A 14,913-nucleotide genomic window follows, 5' to 3' on the forward strand; every position below is an offset into this window, starting at 1 on the left:
TTCTTCTGCACTAACGACTTCTCCATTTACACGTTGTTTATCCAGGTGATTTATTACAGAATGCAGAAGTGGTAATGAATGTTACAATAGTGTCGAAATGATTATATGGCCTTACTGTAGTATTCTAACAACTTCAGATATCCTTTTTATAGTTGTTTCATGGATATAATCTCTCTACAAAATAGGTATCGGAATATATATATTAGGGTGGGGAATCGTTATATGGAAAAAACGAAACATGATAGCAGAAAGCCAGAACCAAGTTTTTTTGTTCTATTTGGGGCCCCAAACAACCCTGAATTTATCGGAAGTCGTTTGGTTTAGTCTCCGCTTGGCGCATTTCAAATTTATATGGAGATTTGTATGGAAAAACCAACGTTTTTGCATTTTCCATTCTAAAGAGCTCAAAGTGGCTCAAACCATAGGTTTCATGACTTCAAATGGTAGGTTTTTTGATGCCCAACAACTTGGCCTAAGACATCAAAGAGCTAGGGTGTCCAAAAAAATACTAGAGCTGTTCAAAGTTGAGTATGTCGAAATTTATGTTGCAAATAATTTTTTCTGCCAATACTGCCAGTGTACCGGCATTAGTCAGATTTCTATCAGAAGTAACCTCTGAAACACGTTGTAGATTATACCTACGCCTAGAATATTGACCTGAATTCGTTTGTTTGATCCAGCTGAGTGTATAAACTCGTTACGACAAGTTATTTCTGATGGAAAGCCTACTGACGCCGGTACATTGGTAATGTTGGCAGAAAACAAGATTTTTTGCATTTAAATTGACATACTCAACTTTAAACAGCTATAGCTCTTCTTAGGGTCATCCTAGCACTTCAGTGCCTTCTGCAAAGTTGTTAGGCATCTAAAATACTATACTTTTACATAATGTAGTGCATTATTAGATCATTATTGAGCTCTCTAGAAAGGTAAATGCAAAAAAGTAGGTTCTCCCATATAAATTTTCATACAAATTTGAATAGCAATGCGCCAAGCGGAGACAAACCAGTCGACTTCCGGTAAGTTTAGGATTATTTGGGGTCCCAAAAGGAAACAAAAAAACTTGGTTCTGGAAAATCGATCATTTTTCCCCACCCTAATATATATAGTTTCGTAAGCTGTCAGTGGTCACGCACACGCCAAACGCAAGTTACTAAAACTGAGTTTTACGTTCTTTGGCACACATGTTATTATTCGCACATGGCTGAATGTTCTGAACCAGTTGCATCGACAAAAACCGCCAAAAATATAATGCTTCGCTGAAGACAGAGGAAGATGATTCCGGGATGTAAAAGGAACGTAGTGTCATAAATATTCAGCATGTCCCAGAGATTTGGAATTAACCAAACCACTATCAGTTGATTATGAATTCTTCCTGTAACATCATACAGCTTCATCAAAATTAGGTTGTTAAGAGATGGCATAAGACGGTACCCGACTATGAAAAAGTCAAGAACATCATGGGTTATTTAAAACAAATATCACCAGTCTATACGTTATTAAATAATAAGATATTATGTTATTGCTTTATAAATACAGATACAGTATAAGCTTACACTATTAGTCATTACTTTGAATTTGATCAATAGTTTTTATTTTAGATGTTTGAAATATCGCCATGTAGTTTTCGATTATTCTAAAACCAACATAGGTACTGTCTTACAAAAACCAAGCATTTGATTTGTTTGAAAAAAAAAAGAACAAGACAAATTTCGAAATCGACATAAAAAACCGCTTGAATTCCAAAATTCGCGTAGAAAACTTCATTTGCTAAAGGTTTTTAACCATTTCTGCTAAATACTTTCAAAAAAGAATAAACAGCAGTGTTATTTCCAGCTACGAACTGAGCTGAACATCAAGGAAAAATATAAAACGAACGATCCTCAGACATTCGCGCGTTTAAGCGTTTTTAAAATTAAAAAATGCCGCGTCAAAAACGATTTTTCTGGAAAATCTGCGTAGAATCCGAAATCCGCATAAAAAACGCGTTAATTTCGAAATCTGCGTAAAAAGACCTCAGTGTATTTCCCCTTGAAACCCTTATACACATTCAAGCATTACACCACACACATCAGGTTTAAAACCAGGAATAAGGGAACGCGGGGGACAGGCTTTTCATGCGCGAAATTGATAATGTGTGAGGTTATACCGGAGTATCACAGAGTAATTTAAACTACCCAATAATGATTAGGAGACGTCAGTACCCAGTTATTCTAGGCTTTGCCATGACTATTATAAAGTACAGAGGCAAACTTTTGCACGAGTGAATGATTTCTGGAGTAGTTCAGTATTTTATCGTAGGCAACTATTTTGCTAATTGTTATGTTTTTCTCGATCACATTTGTTTTTGTTTGTTTTGTAAGTTTTACTTGGAATGTAACATCATACAATTGAAAAATTGAAATCTTATTTTAAATTATATAGATCAAACTAAAATTGTTCAATCATTAGAATTTTTTTCGAAAATGGTTAAATAATGGAATAAAATGTTCTGTGCAGTGGTTCCATATGGGAGGTAAGATGTTCATTCGTCTTCAAATAAACGATCAATCCGAGCATTTTCATAATACACTGAAAGAAGGATGTTTCTCACAGTTAACATTTGAGGTCAAAATTAGTGTTGATCATCTGCATCGAATTGTCGAATTGTCATAGTTAAATCTTGATTCCAAACTAGATTTTTCGAAGAAGCTTCATCATTTTAGAATAAAAACCAGTATTTGTAGTGAGTCGAAGTAATAGTCCAACATGCATTTTAAAAGTGGGTAGCCACTGCGGGTCAACTAGTAATAAAATACTTGTCATTCCAACTTTATGTAAACTTTTAAATGGTATCCCCGCCTTTACCCGCGCTCATTCAAAAACTAGAATGTTCCCTCGTGTTCATAGAGACAGGAACAAAAAAGTTTTCTGGGCAATTTTCGGCTGAACGCTCACAATATCAAAAACAAAAACGACCGTGCGACGCGCATTTTTTGCAAGCAAAGATAGCTTGGAGCAGATGGCGGATATAAGATTTGACTCTTGAGCCATAAACGTCATACCTGAAAAAAAAAGTTAGCTTGGGCATTTTTTAGCAAGCAAAGTTAGCTTGGGGCGCCACTCGTAAAATTAAAACTTAAACTACCTTCACATTAATAGCCGTTACGCATACCTAAACTTTTTTTCATATATCTGGCTCGTAAAATTCGAGATTTTTCAGGGTTTTCTTCTTCGATATAGCATGCCGTAGCCGTAAATCATGTTTTTTAAGATTAATTGCTAAATTACTCAAAAAATACATCATGTACTAATTTCATATCCAAGGAAGAGTTTCTCGAAATACTATTCTCTACAAACTTCCTTTAGACATTATCCTTCTATTTTGCTTCATTGAGAAATTAGCGACAGCGCCGCCTTAGCGGTGGAATTTTGAACTACCTAGCCATTATCAAAAGTTGGCCAATAGTTTCAGGATCAATATTCGAGAAGACATCGTTCATCTAGGGGGCAACCCTAAGTAGTTATTAATTTCGCCCTGATTTCAGTCCTTTCCGACCACTGTGAACCGTAGGCAGGTCCAGTGTCAATTCCAGTTGCAACACCTGTGAGACCTAAACGAAATATCCGATTGTCAGCAAGGTCCGGTCCGGATGGCTTGAGGAGGGAGCTGTTCCATTCCAAGCAATCGCCTTAACCACTAATAATATATTACAGTTCCCATAGCCAGTGTTTGTTTGCAGTTATATTGCGAATATGTATTAAAAAATCTTTGAAACCGAATTGGTCAAAAAAGACAGAATTTTGTTTCCAATGCTTAAATCAACAACCAGTTAGAGTGCTCATTATGCCCCTAATATAGTGGGATAGCTTTTATGATAGGAGTGTAGATCTGTTGTCTACTTACAATAGGTCACCGCTTTCAACGACGGGTTGGTAGAGTTTCATCTCCACGCGAGTTATTATGGTTTATTTTCAGATTTGTATGAAAACGAAATTAAGATATCAAATTTTTCATTCATAGTTAATGGTGACATATAATATTCAAGTCTGAAAAATTTACAGTTTTTATTACAGCTCTTGTAGAGCCCCTAGCTTCGCCAAAAACACGTACAGTGCCTCCACAATTATGGGTCAACTACAATTATGGGTCACTTTTACGCAAATACGGATATTCTCACGAAACTGAACAATTTTCATTGGCAGTGGTATTTTTTTATAACTCACTTGTAGTAACCTTATTAAAACGATTGAAATGATTCAATGTTGAAAATGTCACTACAACAATAATTCTGCTCGGTGCAATAAGTGAAGTGACCCATAATTGTAGTAATGTTACATTTTGCGGTGCAAAATTGTGGGTCAGTGCATATTTTGGCTATTTTGATTAGTTTTGCATGATAATACATCACGGCTGAATAGAATAACTTATTATCAAGTTTTTACAACAATAAAATAACTTTTGTGATGGATCTTGACGATTTTATAGGCTGAATAATCTTGAATGTCAAAAGTGACCCATAATTGTGTCTTTTGCTATGCAAGTAGTATTCTTCTTCTCAACCGATTTACACACATCAACTGCAGTTAAACTAACTGTCGGTCGAAAGTATACATCAGAACAAAGAAATAGACAGTGAAACATTGGTAGTTGATATTTTTTTCGATTTTAAATTCATTTTTGAACATTCAGGCAACACGTTGACTGACCCATTATTGTAGAGGGACTGTACCAGTTTCTCGAAATGTTTTATTTTATTTGTCAGTGCTGTTTTTGAGTAACTCGTAAGAACGCAATGACTTCAAATGGTACAATAAATCTTCATGTCAATTAAATCCTAACGATTGTAGCTAAATCTAAAATGATCGGTTCGGAACATTTCATGAAATAACGTTGCATAAATCCATGTGATTGGAATATGAAATCTTGAACCGAATTTGATTTTTCTTCGTTCAATCATGATATCAGAAAATATAACAAATTTTCCCTCTCTTTACAGGTTCTAGAGCAAGTGCATCCCTCGTTGCAAGCCCGCGAGGATGCATTGCTCTATGTCGAAAGCTTATGTCTAAGGTTACTAGCGATGCTGTGTGCGAAACCACCTCCGAAGACAGTAGCGGTAAGTAAAATATTCTCAGATTTTTAAAGCAAGTATATTTATTTTAAAATTTTCTTTCATTCGACTTGCAGGATGTCGAGGAACGGATAGTGCGCACCTTCCCCACCCCCATCGACAAATGGGCCCTTGATGAGGCCAGTGAGACTATAGACAAATCCAAGAAAAAGAAGACGGTGTTTCCAGTAGATCGTGTGCATACATTATTGCAGAAGGTATGTTGGTTAAATAAAGGCTGTCAGTTTTACCAGGATACTAACGGTTGATTTCATTCGCCCGTATCCGTGTTTTTGTTTCAGGAGGTGTTACAATACAAAATCGACAGTTCGGTTTCATTGTTCCTGGTTGCGGTGTTGGAGTACATTTCCGCTGATATATTGAAGCTAGCTGGAAACTATGTTAAGAACATACGACACGTCGAGGTATCCCGTGAGGATATCGAAGTCGCCATGTGCGCTGACAAGGTTTGAGTTTCATTGTTTTTCTATTAGCTATGCTACTCTTATACATAGATCGTGTTCAATTTTTACCGCTCGTGAACAATATATGCAATATGTGTTAAATGCGTTATGGTTTCGTTCATGTAAGCGATTTTTTTATCATTCGGCTCCTTGAACTAGTTACTGATTTCTAGTAAAACGATGAGTTATTAACAGTTTGAATATGGCAATGTATTTGAATAGAGTAGTTTTGTAATGATATTAACAACTCCGGTTCGCTTAGTTACGAAGAATATTGTAATTATTACATGAGACTTTTGCATTATAACGAATACCTCTAGTATCATTGTTTTAGATCAAGTGAATATTAATCCAAGCCGCAGCAGTAACTGTTGACGTAGACATAATATTTGAATTGCTGGAAAAAGCAGGCCCTTAGATAGAGTAGATTGTTCTTCATGTGATGATTGGCGCGGCAAGGATTTTTACTTGTTTGGCATTCCTCATGAATCATTGCCATATTTCAGGATCTTCATAGGTATAGCTACAACTCGTCATATCGTATTTTTTTAACATTTTTCAAATTATTTCTATACATGACTATCTGTTGAGATTGTTCACGAACTATCTAGTATAACAATTCCAGCAGATGTTCAATATAGTCATCATTAGGTTAAGAATATAAAAATGAAGCAATATCCGTCTCAATAATAGTGAATCGAAAACAAAACATGAGTCTAGTAAACATATGTGACTATTCTGCTTTATGTTATCTGTTCAGCTTTCTCATTCTACTAAAATTGGTTGACATCATTATCTGATATTTGAATCAATGAGCTTTAATTTCAAATTAACATACGTTGCAAAATATTATTTATGTTCTTTCATGCTGTCCCAAAACAATCAAATACATATATTTTTTTGAACTTACAAACAACCGCAGGTGGTACGTAAACAAAATTGTTTCAAAAATTTCCCCAAAATTCCCACGTTTATAACGTAATTTGAATAAAATTTCTTTTTTTTTACAATTAGTTTTGCTTACTTTGAGAAGCAAACTGTGCATAATTTAGTGTATTTTTTGTATTTGCTCCCTCGATATCTGTCATAGTTTTAGCTGTCCTTGGTTACCAATTCTTGACTATACAGTGTGTTCCTGGTTTTCACCTCTGTGACTTTTTGTAACGATGAATTGTGTACTTTACACCGGGTTGTTTTAAACCGTCTGGCGGAAGTCACTGCTTAGTGTTATGTAATCCGTAGAAACATCCGTTTGATTTGATTAGCGAAACTCGATAGCAGTTCGAAAAAAAATTCACCTCCGTGTTATGGGATAATCAAACTATCTCTCGGCTTCGGTTATTTTGGTTTGCTTCTTTTTTATACTTACCAATTTGATCTTCATCTCTTTCCTGGTTAATTTTTTTCTTCTGCATCTTGCTTGTTTTTTCTTATCATCTCTTAAGTTTTTTTTATTTTTTTTATAGAATCTCCATTCTGCATGTACTCTTTTTCTATGCGAACTGCAGTTTGTTATATATAGGAAGAAATAATATGGTGCATGTTTATTTGTACTGGGGTTTGATCTCTGGCATATTCTAATTTTTCAAACGTATTCCAATTGTTTTGTCATGTCTATTAATCGCATAATGTCAGTTACAAATACCGATGGCTACAGTAAATGGATTTGTCTCCCCAATCGGCTCCATTCAAAGTTCATACTTTAGCTAGTTCGGATTGACGTTCGTAATACCAATTAGATCCTTAAAACGTCGAGATTCTTATAGCATGTCCTACTTTTTTAATACCTTTCAAATGTGATACAGATACTCAACATGTTTTTTCGACTTTTAATGCACAATAGGCGCTCATGGATATGTTCTATCAGGGTGACAATTCGGGCTCCATGGCACCGAGCCCGCTACCACCAACACCTCGTAGGAGTCTAACCTATGAAGAAGTCGTGAAGGAACTGATACACGACGAAAAACAATACCAGAGGGAATTACACATGATAATCCGCGTATTCCGTGAAGAGCTTGTTAAAATAGTAAAAGATCCCAAGGTAACTATAAGATAAACAATTAGCAATCTCAAAGCAAAGACATAGTTAAATGTTGTTATTTTTCAGGAACTTGATTCCATCTTCTCCAATATCATGGATATCTACGAAGTGTCAGTAACATTACTCGGATCGTTAGAAGATGTGATCGAAATGTCACAGGAACAAACTCCGCCATGCATCGGCAGTTGCTTTGAAGGTAAGATCTACGATCTAGGGTTTTTTTTTGCTAAGATATACTAATGCTTACCCTACATCGTTCGTATTTCCACAGAGCTAGCAGAAGCGGCTGAGTTTGATGTGTACGCAAAGTACGCGGCAGATATAACATCAGTCCAGACGAAGGAAGCCTTAACTAATTTGCTGTCTAGACCCGAGGTATGTTGAAGAAGAATGTTATTCTATTTTTAAAGCAATTTGTTTGTTACGTCTCGCGTCGTTAATAGATATGTTTAACTCTGTCAGCCAACAAGGAAAGCATACATGATTGCAGGGTGTCAAAAACCTGGAAAATCAGGGAATGTCAGGGATTTTTTTTAACTCAGGGAATATCAGAGAAAACTGAAAAATATTCATGGACTCTTCAGCGCAAAAACTGTTTTTTTTTAAACAAAAAAAAGCTAGTTCGACCACTACGGATCGGTTTTTTTATCCGAATAAATACTTTTTTCGCTGGGATTTCAGAGTTGCGTTTATCTACGTTGCATTTTTGTGCCGGATGCTGAAAAATATCAGGGAAATTAATGTTATATTTTAGGGAATATCAGGGAAAATCAGGAAATTTTATTCTGAAAACGTTTTCGCCACCCTGAATTGTTTTTTTGGAAACCTTATGACAAAAATTCAATCACTTTTTGACTTAAGTAAAGCTTTCAAATAGTGACAAGTACCTACTTGAGTTTAACAAGGGAAAGACTCTAGGATTAAGTAATCCAAGAAATCGAGTTGATTTTTTTCAATGACCGATTAGCGGCCAGTTTCGATGGGAGAAAGTCATTTTCAAATTAACGTAGTCAAACATCTACGTAATCAGTGTGAGCAATATGTGTTGCTTACATTTTTGTTTTCGGTGTTCATGTACGAAAACGGAGTATTTCAGCAATATTTGAAACGGTTAAGGAAAAAACGTTTTATCCCAATAAATAAAAAAAATGTCTAAGGGGTCTAGGCTGAATGTAATCTTCGGAATAAAAGAATTCCAGTTAATAAAATCACACCTTTCATCAAAAAGAGAGCCCTCTGCCTTAGCTTAAAAACAGATTTGCTCCTAAGAGTAATAATTCAATCACTTGTTGAAATATCCATCCCTTAATGAATAACTGACTACCAACAGAAAGAGAAGAAAGAGATGACACAACTTTTCTGATTCTTACATAAATAAAGTTTCTGAAACACCATTTATTGAAAATATCCACTGGTCGCTGAAGCTCAACGCAGTCCGCAGTGTTTCTCGATACTTCAAGTTTGACGTTATCGGCGTACAACTTACGGCAACCATCCGAAAAATATCGTCGATGAATAACATGAAAAGATGCGGTCCAAAATTGCTACCTTACAGTACTGCAGAGACATTTGTAAACTGTGCAGAATACTGAAGCAGCAAGCTAAAATTCAACATGTTGTAACTTCAAATCATTCACCAGATTAAGATTTCTCTGAATTTGGTCTGTTGTTCCATCCTATTCAATTCATGCAAGCGAACTTGTTCTCATTGAATAAAGAGGTGACGGCAGTAGGAAATATACCTATGTCACATTCGAATCGATTCGTTGAACATTCTGTAAAGCTCCGTCATCTATGTTAAAGTGGAGAAAAAATGTTGATAATCTGCAGGAGCGACTCTTAGCTTTGAAAGGTACCTGTTCAATTACAAATTCAGAAAATCACTGTTCAAAGTTAAACTAAACAACCGCAAAGTAATAACAATAATGTCCGCGAAAAAACGCAATTTATTATCATTTTTGCTATTGTAAAATAAAAGTGGTAACATCCAGCTTTCAATTAGTCTTTACTATAACTTTATACACTTTTTGCCTGATGCTCCCATGCGCAATGCACAGGTTGCACATATGGACGAGTCGCCCCTGATAATCTTTTTCTTTGGAACAATAAAAATAAAAAAATGAAGTTCTGCAAGTCCCTATCAGATTTTGATCTATACAAAGTGCAAACTAAAAGGATGAACGGATACTGTTTTTCCGCGTTCGAAAGGAAGCCATCAAGGCGAGTTGATCTCACCAAGTAATAGAACAGTACCGGTTAGTGTTTGCAAACACTTTTTCAAAAAATAGATCAACCTAAAATAATGACGCAGGCCGTAAATAAGCCATTACTCAAAATTTTCGGACGCCAATGGTGTGTTTATCAAAGAAGGAATTGAATCAACAAATCGTTAATTAAAATTAACTTAAATAATTGTGTCCTGAGATTACGAGCTTTGATCTTAACATCGTTCGACAGCGCTCTGCAAATTCAGTTAATTTATTCTGGTAACAAAGTGAATAAGGCTGATCTGGTTTTAGAATTGGCCCGCTGCATTGCTGCTTTGTTTACATTTTTTCTTCTTAATTTATTTCAGGCAAACTCGTTGATGTCAGCCGGTCATGGTTTCAGAGAAGCGGTCAAATTCTACCTACCAAAATTACTTTTAGGGCCTATCGGGCATGCACAGTTATATTTAGATTATATTAAAGTTTTACTACAGCTTAGTCCATCACAGGAGGACAAGGAGAGCTTCGAACAGGTCCAGGGCCTGCTGAAACCCCTGCAGTGTGAACTGCAAAGCATATCCTCGCTACTACCCAGGTATGCTCTGTCCCTGTTGACTACATCCAGTACCCAATCTAATTCACATTTATCTCCCACAGGGAATATTTCGCAAGAGTGAATAGTAGAGCCCGGCGTCAGTCGGCAATCGAGAAAACGCGAGAACTACAGAACAGTGTCGAACACTGGGACAAAGATGTGGGCCAGTGTTGTAACGAATTCATTAGGGAGGATACGCTTGCGAAATTAAGCTCCGGCAAGAGGCAAACCGAACGAAAAGTATTCTTATTCGACGGTCTGCTGGTACTATGCAAGACCAGACGACAAATTGTTCCTGGGAATAACTACGAATTTCGGTTGAAGGAGCGCTTTTTCATGCGCAAAGTGGAAATTATCGATCGACCGGACACGGAAGAGTTGAAATTTGCATTCGAAATATCACCGCGTGAGCCTAGTAGCGTTGTACTTATCGCCAAGAATGCGCAGCATAAAAACGACTGGATGGCAGACCTAGTGATGCTTAATACGAAATCTATGCTGGAACGCATTCTAGACAGTATTCTACTAGACATCGAAAAGAAACACCCCCTAAAATTGCCTAGTCCAGATATTTACGCATTTGTCGTTCCGGATTCGCCTTCCAATATAGTGTTAGAAGAACGGGACGGCACTGGCGTGCCTCTGATTAAGGGTGCTACTTTGACGAAATTGATAGAACGATTGACGTACCACATTTACGCCGATCCTATGTTCGTGCGAACATTCTTGACAACGTATCGATCATTTTGTTCACCGAAAGAATTGCTTAAATTGTTGGTTGAACGATTCGATATTCCGGATCCAGCTCTGGTGTACGACAGTACGAACGATAAAGACCTCGGCTCGGACACGGAGAAATTTCACAAGAATTCTCAGCGAGAGGATTGGAAGCGATACAAAAAGGAATACGTGCAGCCGGTTCAGTTTCGAGTATTGAATGTTTTGCGACATTGGGTGGATCATCACTTTTACGACTTCGAGCGAGATCTGGAGCTGCTGGATGAACTGCACAAGTTCCTAGAGACTGTACGTGGCAAATCCATGCGCAAGTGGGTGGATTCGGTGTTGAAAATTGTAAAAAGAAAGGTAGGTCGCATATTTGCACACGATATTTAACACTCAGCGGATGGTAAATCACTCGAATTCTCTATTGCAGAGTGAAAGTGAGGACAATCATCGGCAGATTTCGTTTGCCTTCGATCTCAGTCCACCGGCGATAGAGCACCATCTGCCGTTGAACAATGAGAATGAGTTCAACTTGCTGATGTTGCATCCGCTGGAGTTGGCACGTCAGTTGACGTTACTGGAATTTAAGATGTACAAAAATGTAAGGAAGGATTTTCAGCGGCAGTTTTTCTCTTGATTTTAAACATTATTTTATTTACTAGGTGAAACCATCAGAGCTGGTCGGCTCAGTGTGGACCGGGAAGGATAAAGAAACTACTAGTCCTAATTTATTAAAGATTATGCACCACACCACGAATGTAAGTTCAAATTTTGTTGCTTTCAAATAGGTCGTGTGCAAAACATACGCTATCATTCTTTGTAGTTTACTCGCTGGATCGAAAAATCGATCATCGAAGCAGAAAATTTCGAGGAGCGTGTGGCGATGGCATCACGTGCAATAGAGGTGATGATGGTGCTGCAGGATTTAAACAACTTCAACGGCGTGTTGTCGATCGTGTCTGCTTTCCAGGGGGCCGCCGTGCACCGACTCAAGCTTACGCTAGAGGAGATTCCGAAGAGCTACCAGCGGGTGCTGGCCGATTGCCGGGAGCTGAATAATTCGCACTTCAAAAAGTATCAGGAAAAGCTGCGTTCAATAAATCCACCTTGTGTGCCATTTTTCGGAATGTATTTAACCAATATTTTACATATAGAGGAAGGGAATCCAGATTTTTTACCAAATACGGAATTAATAAACTTCTCTAAGAGAAGACGCGTAGCTGAAATTACTGGTGAAATACAGCAATATCAAAATCAACCATACTGCTTAAAAAAAGATCCTAGCATTAGGGTAATCAGATCGTTACATGATGAAATTTCACTTTCTGACCTTTTTTTGTTTTTTTTTTCAGCATTTTCTAGAAAATTTAGATCCTTTTAAAGGAATGAGTGTGACGGAAATTCAAAACTATCTCTACGAGGAAAGCAAACGGATAGAGCCAAAAAATTGTCGTCAGCCGTTGAAATTTGTATGTTATCTGATTATATTAACCCATAGTTTGTTTGGTGTTAAATATATGTTGTCATTTTTCAGCCTCGCAAATGGCCTGATATTTCTCTAAAATCGCCTGGTATTAAACCATCCTCGAGACGAACAATCGGCTCACTCAATTCGTCGATGACGTTGCCGTTCGGTAAATTTGCACTACCGAACAATAACGACACTGGAGCCGAGCAACAGTCACCTCCAGCCAACTCATCGTCGTCTTCCGTACTCGACTCAGCGATATTCGCTCCCGTCTACTTGAACTCTGCCTCGTCCTGTATATCACACAACCAGCATCACCCGTATCAACAGTATCCGCATCACCATCACTCCCAAGGATCAATGCCATATTACCACCCAGGGCAGCATAGTTTATCCCAATCTGTAGTTAATCTAACATCCACAACTGACCAGCAAATGGCACCGGAGATTCCCCGCCGGTCTGATAGTATTATACTGCCTTCTTCGTTATCATCCCACACGCAGTACAACATGAATAACAGCAGTTTGTCCGAATCGAGCAGCAATCCCAGCGGAAGCGGTAGTGGCAAACTGATTCCGAGCCCTCGCTACCCGTCTTCGTCAATGGGTGCCCTATCGTCGTCGTCTAGTGTCAGTGGTTCCACCTTTTTTGGCATTCTCAGCGCCTCGAGCAGTGATGGTAACGCCAACAATAATCATTCTACCGCTAGCTTTAAATACACGCCAACGCTTAGTCAGAACAGAGTACTAGCCAATATGCATGCTGAAGAGCCTCCCAATTCGATTATTTCAGCGTCCAGCCTAGGTGTTGGTGGTGCTGCAGGAAATAGTAACTTCAGCTTAAGCAGCACAGCTACGACTAATGCTGCAAGCATTTTATCCCTCAGTGATGGGCCTCCGGTACCTCCCCCACCGCTGCCACCACAGACATCAGTTCCCGTTATTCCATCAGCCTCTTCGATGTCTTTATCATCGGCCAGCTCATCGTCGACGCTGGCAGCTGCTCATGCACCGGCTCCACCACCCTCGGCAGCAGACATTCCTCCTGCGATTAGTCCACGAACAGATAAATTAGCACAGCCTCCACCAGCGCCATTACCTTTGCGAACTCATGGAGGTGGAACTGATTTTTGCCATAATATTTCCGGACTACCGAACTGTACATCACCACAAGCAACTAGTAGTAGTTGCAGTAGCTTTAGAAGTAATTCATCCAACCCTCTAAGGTATGTAGTAATGCAGTAATTTTCCGTGAATATGTGCAAAAATTCATGATATCTTTTTATTTCAGAAACCAAAACTGTGATTTTCCCCCTGCAAACACTGCTCTAAATAGATCTTCCTGCGAAAACTCGCCCATCTATCCGTCGAGTCCGAAGTTATATCCCTTGGGAGCAGTTGGAGGTCCAGGATGCACTGTACCAGATTTGAACAGCAGTGCAGTTTCACCACCCTCGCTGTCCGCTTCTTTTAACTCATCGACTACGGTCGATTCGATGATCCTTAGCACAACGGTGGCAAGCAGCGATTTCGGTCCAATACCGATCTCACCGCACGTGAACGTACCAAATGCACACAATATTCCTCCCCCAATGCCACCTCCTCTACCTCCTAGGGTTAAACGGAAAGATTCCTCTGGGGAGTCATTACAGTCATCGCAGGTACGACAAGCGCCGGACGCGCCCAGGGTAAGTTAGCGGTTGATTCTTTTTCTCAATTGGCCTGAACTATCTTTTTGTTACAGCTTCCCCCGAGAGATATCAGTCCCCCACCGTTACCGCCGCGTCACTATATCCAGTCTCAATGCATGCATCATTCGCAAAAGGAGCAGCCTCTATACGGCTACGGTACCATAGTTTGTGATAATTTCAAATCAAGCTGTTTGTTTGCGGTATGTACGCTTTTTTGTACTAATAAATCATGTTATACATGTACTCATTTAATTACACAGAAAGATGAATCCCCATCTTCATCATCGTCGTCATCCACACTAACCCGCGATAACCTAAATCAACATAACCAGCAGAATGTGAGTAAGCAACGCCTACTGATGCTACCGCATACCAGTACCATCATGATGCGTCGAAATTCCGCTATGGACCGATCATCAAAGGAAACAGTGGCTAACATAGCCTCATCGCCATCGCTTTCCGGACTATCTTGCGGCGGTGCGGTGGGCGGTAGTGCGCCTAATACCGCGGGACATGTTAATTTGTCGCCTGCTGCTGGCGGCCCGGCAGCTAAGAACAAATCCGTGCAGAACTCTCCCATTTCGCAGCAACCGCTGGTGTGCGGACGTCGGCCTAGGTAGGTTCT

The 14,913-nt window shown here is 38.7% G+C and overlaps 1 protein-coding gene across 3 annotated transcripts in view; it reads left to right on the forward strand.

Annotated features, from left to right (window-relative positions):
• The window catches only part of LOC129729522 (protein son of sevenless-like), a 31,638-nt gene that overhangs the window by 14,133 nt on the left and 2,592 nt on the right, over positions 1-14,913 (forward strand). The window contains exons 3-19 of one of the 3 annotated variants that reach the window (XM_055688153.1): positions 4,980-5,099; positions 5,171-5,311; positions 5,396-5,562; positions 7,400-7,601; positions 7,668-7,797; positions 7,873-7,976; positions 10,177-10,403; positions 10,466-11,489; positions 11,560-11,730; positions 11,792-11,887; positions 11,953-12,420; positions 12,482-12,598; positions 12,664-13,276; positions 13,391-13,823; positions 13,889-14,285; positions 14,342-14,488; positions 14,549-14,904. In XM_055688153.1, coding sequence (XP_055544128.1) covers positions 4,980-5,099; positions 5,171-5,311; positions 5,396-5,562; positions 7,400-7,601; positions 7,668-7,797; positions 7,873-7,976; positions 10,177-10,403; positions 10,466-11,489; positions 11,560-11,730; positions 11,792-11,887; positions 11,953-12,420; positions 12,482-12,598; positions 12,664-13,276; positions 13,391-13,823; positions 13,889-14,285; positions 14,342-14,488; positions 14,549-14,904 — 4,913 coding nt within the window. Of the gene's footprint in view, positions 1-4,979; positions 5,100-5,170; positions 5,312-5,395; positions 5,563-7,399; positions 7,602-7,667; positions 7,798-7,872; positions 7,977-10,176; positions 10,404-10,465; positions 11,490-11,559; positions 11,731-11,791; positions 11,888-11,952; positions 12,421-12,481; positions 12,599-12,663; positions 13,824-13,888; positions 14,286-14,341; positions 14,489-14,548; positions 14,905-14,913 lie in introns of all 3 variants that reach the window. The other 2 variants (XM_055688151.1, XM_055688152.1) reach the window with 2 other exon arrangements.

Source organism: Wyeomyia smithii, chromosome 3 (assembly GCF_029784165.1).
Source record: "Wyeomyia smithii strain HCP4-BCI-WySm-NY-G18 chromosome 3, ASM2978416v1, whole genome shotgun sequence".
NCBI classification, from domain to species: Eukaryota; Metazoa; Arthropoda; class Insecta; order Diptera; family Culicidae; genus Wyeomyia; species Wyeomyia smithii.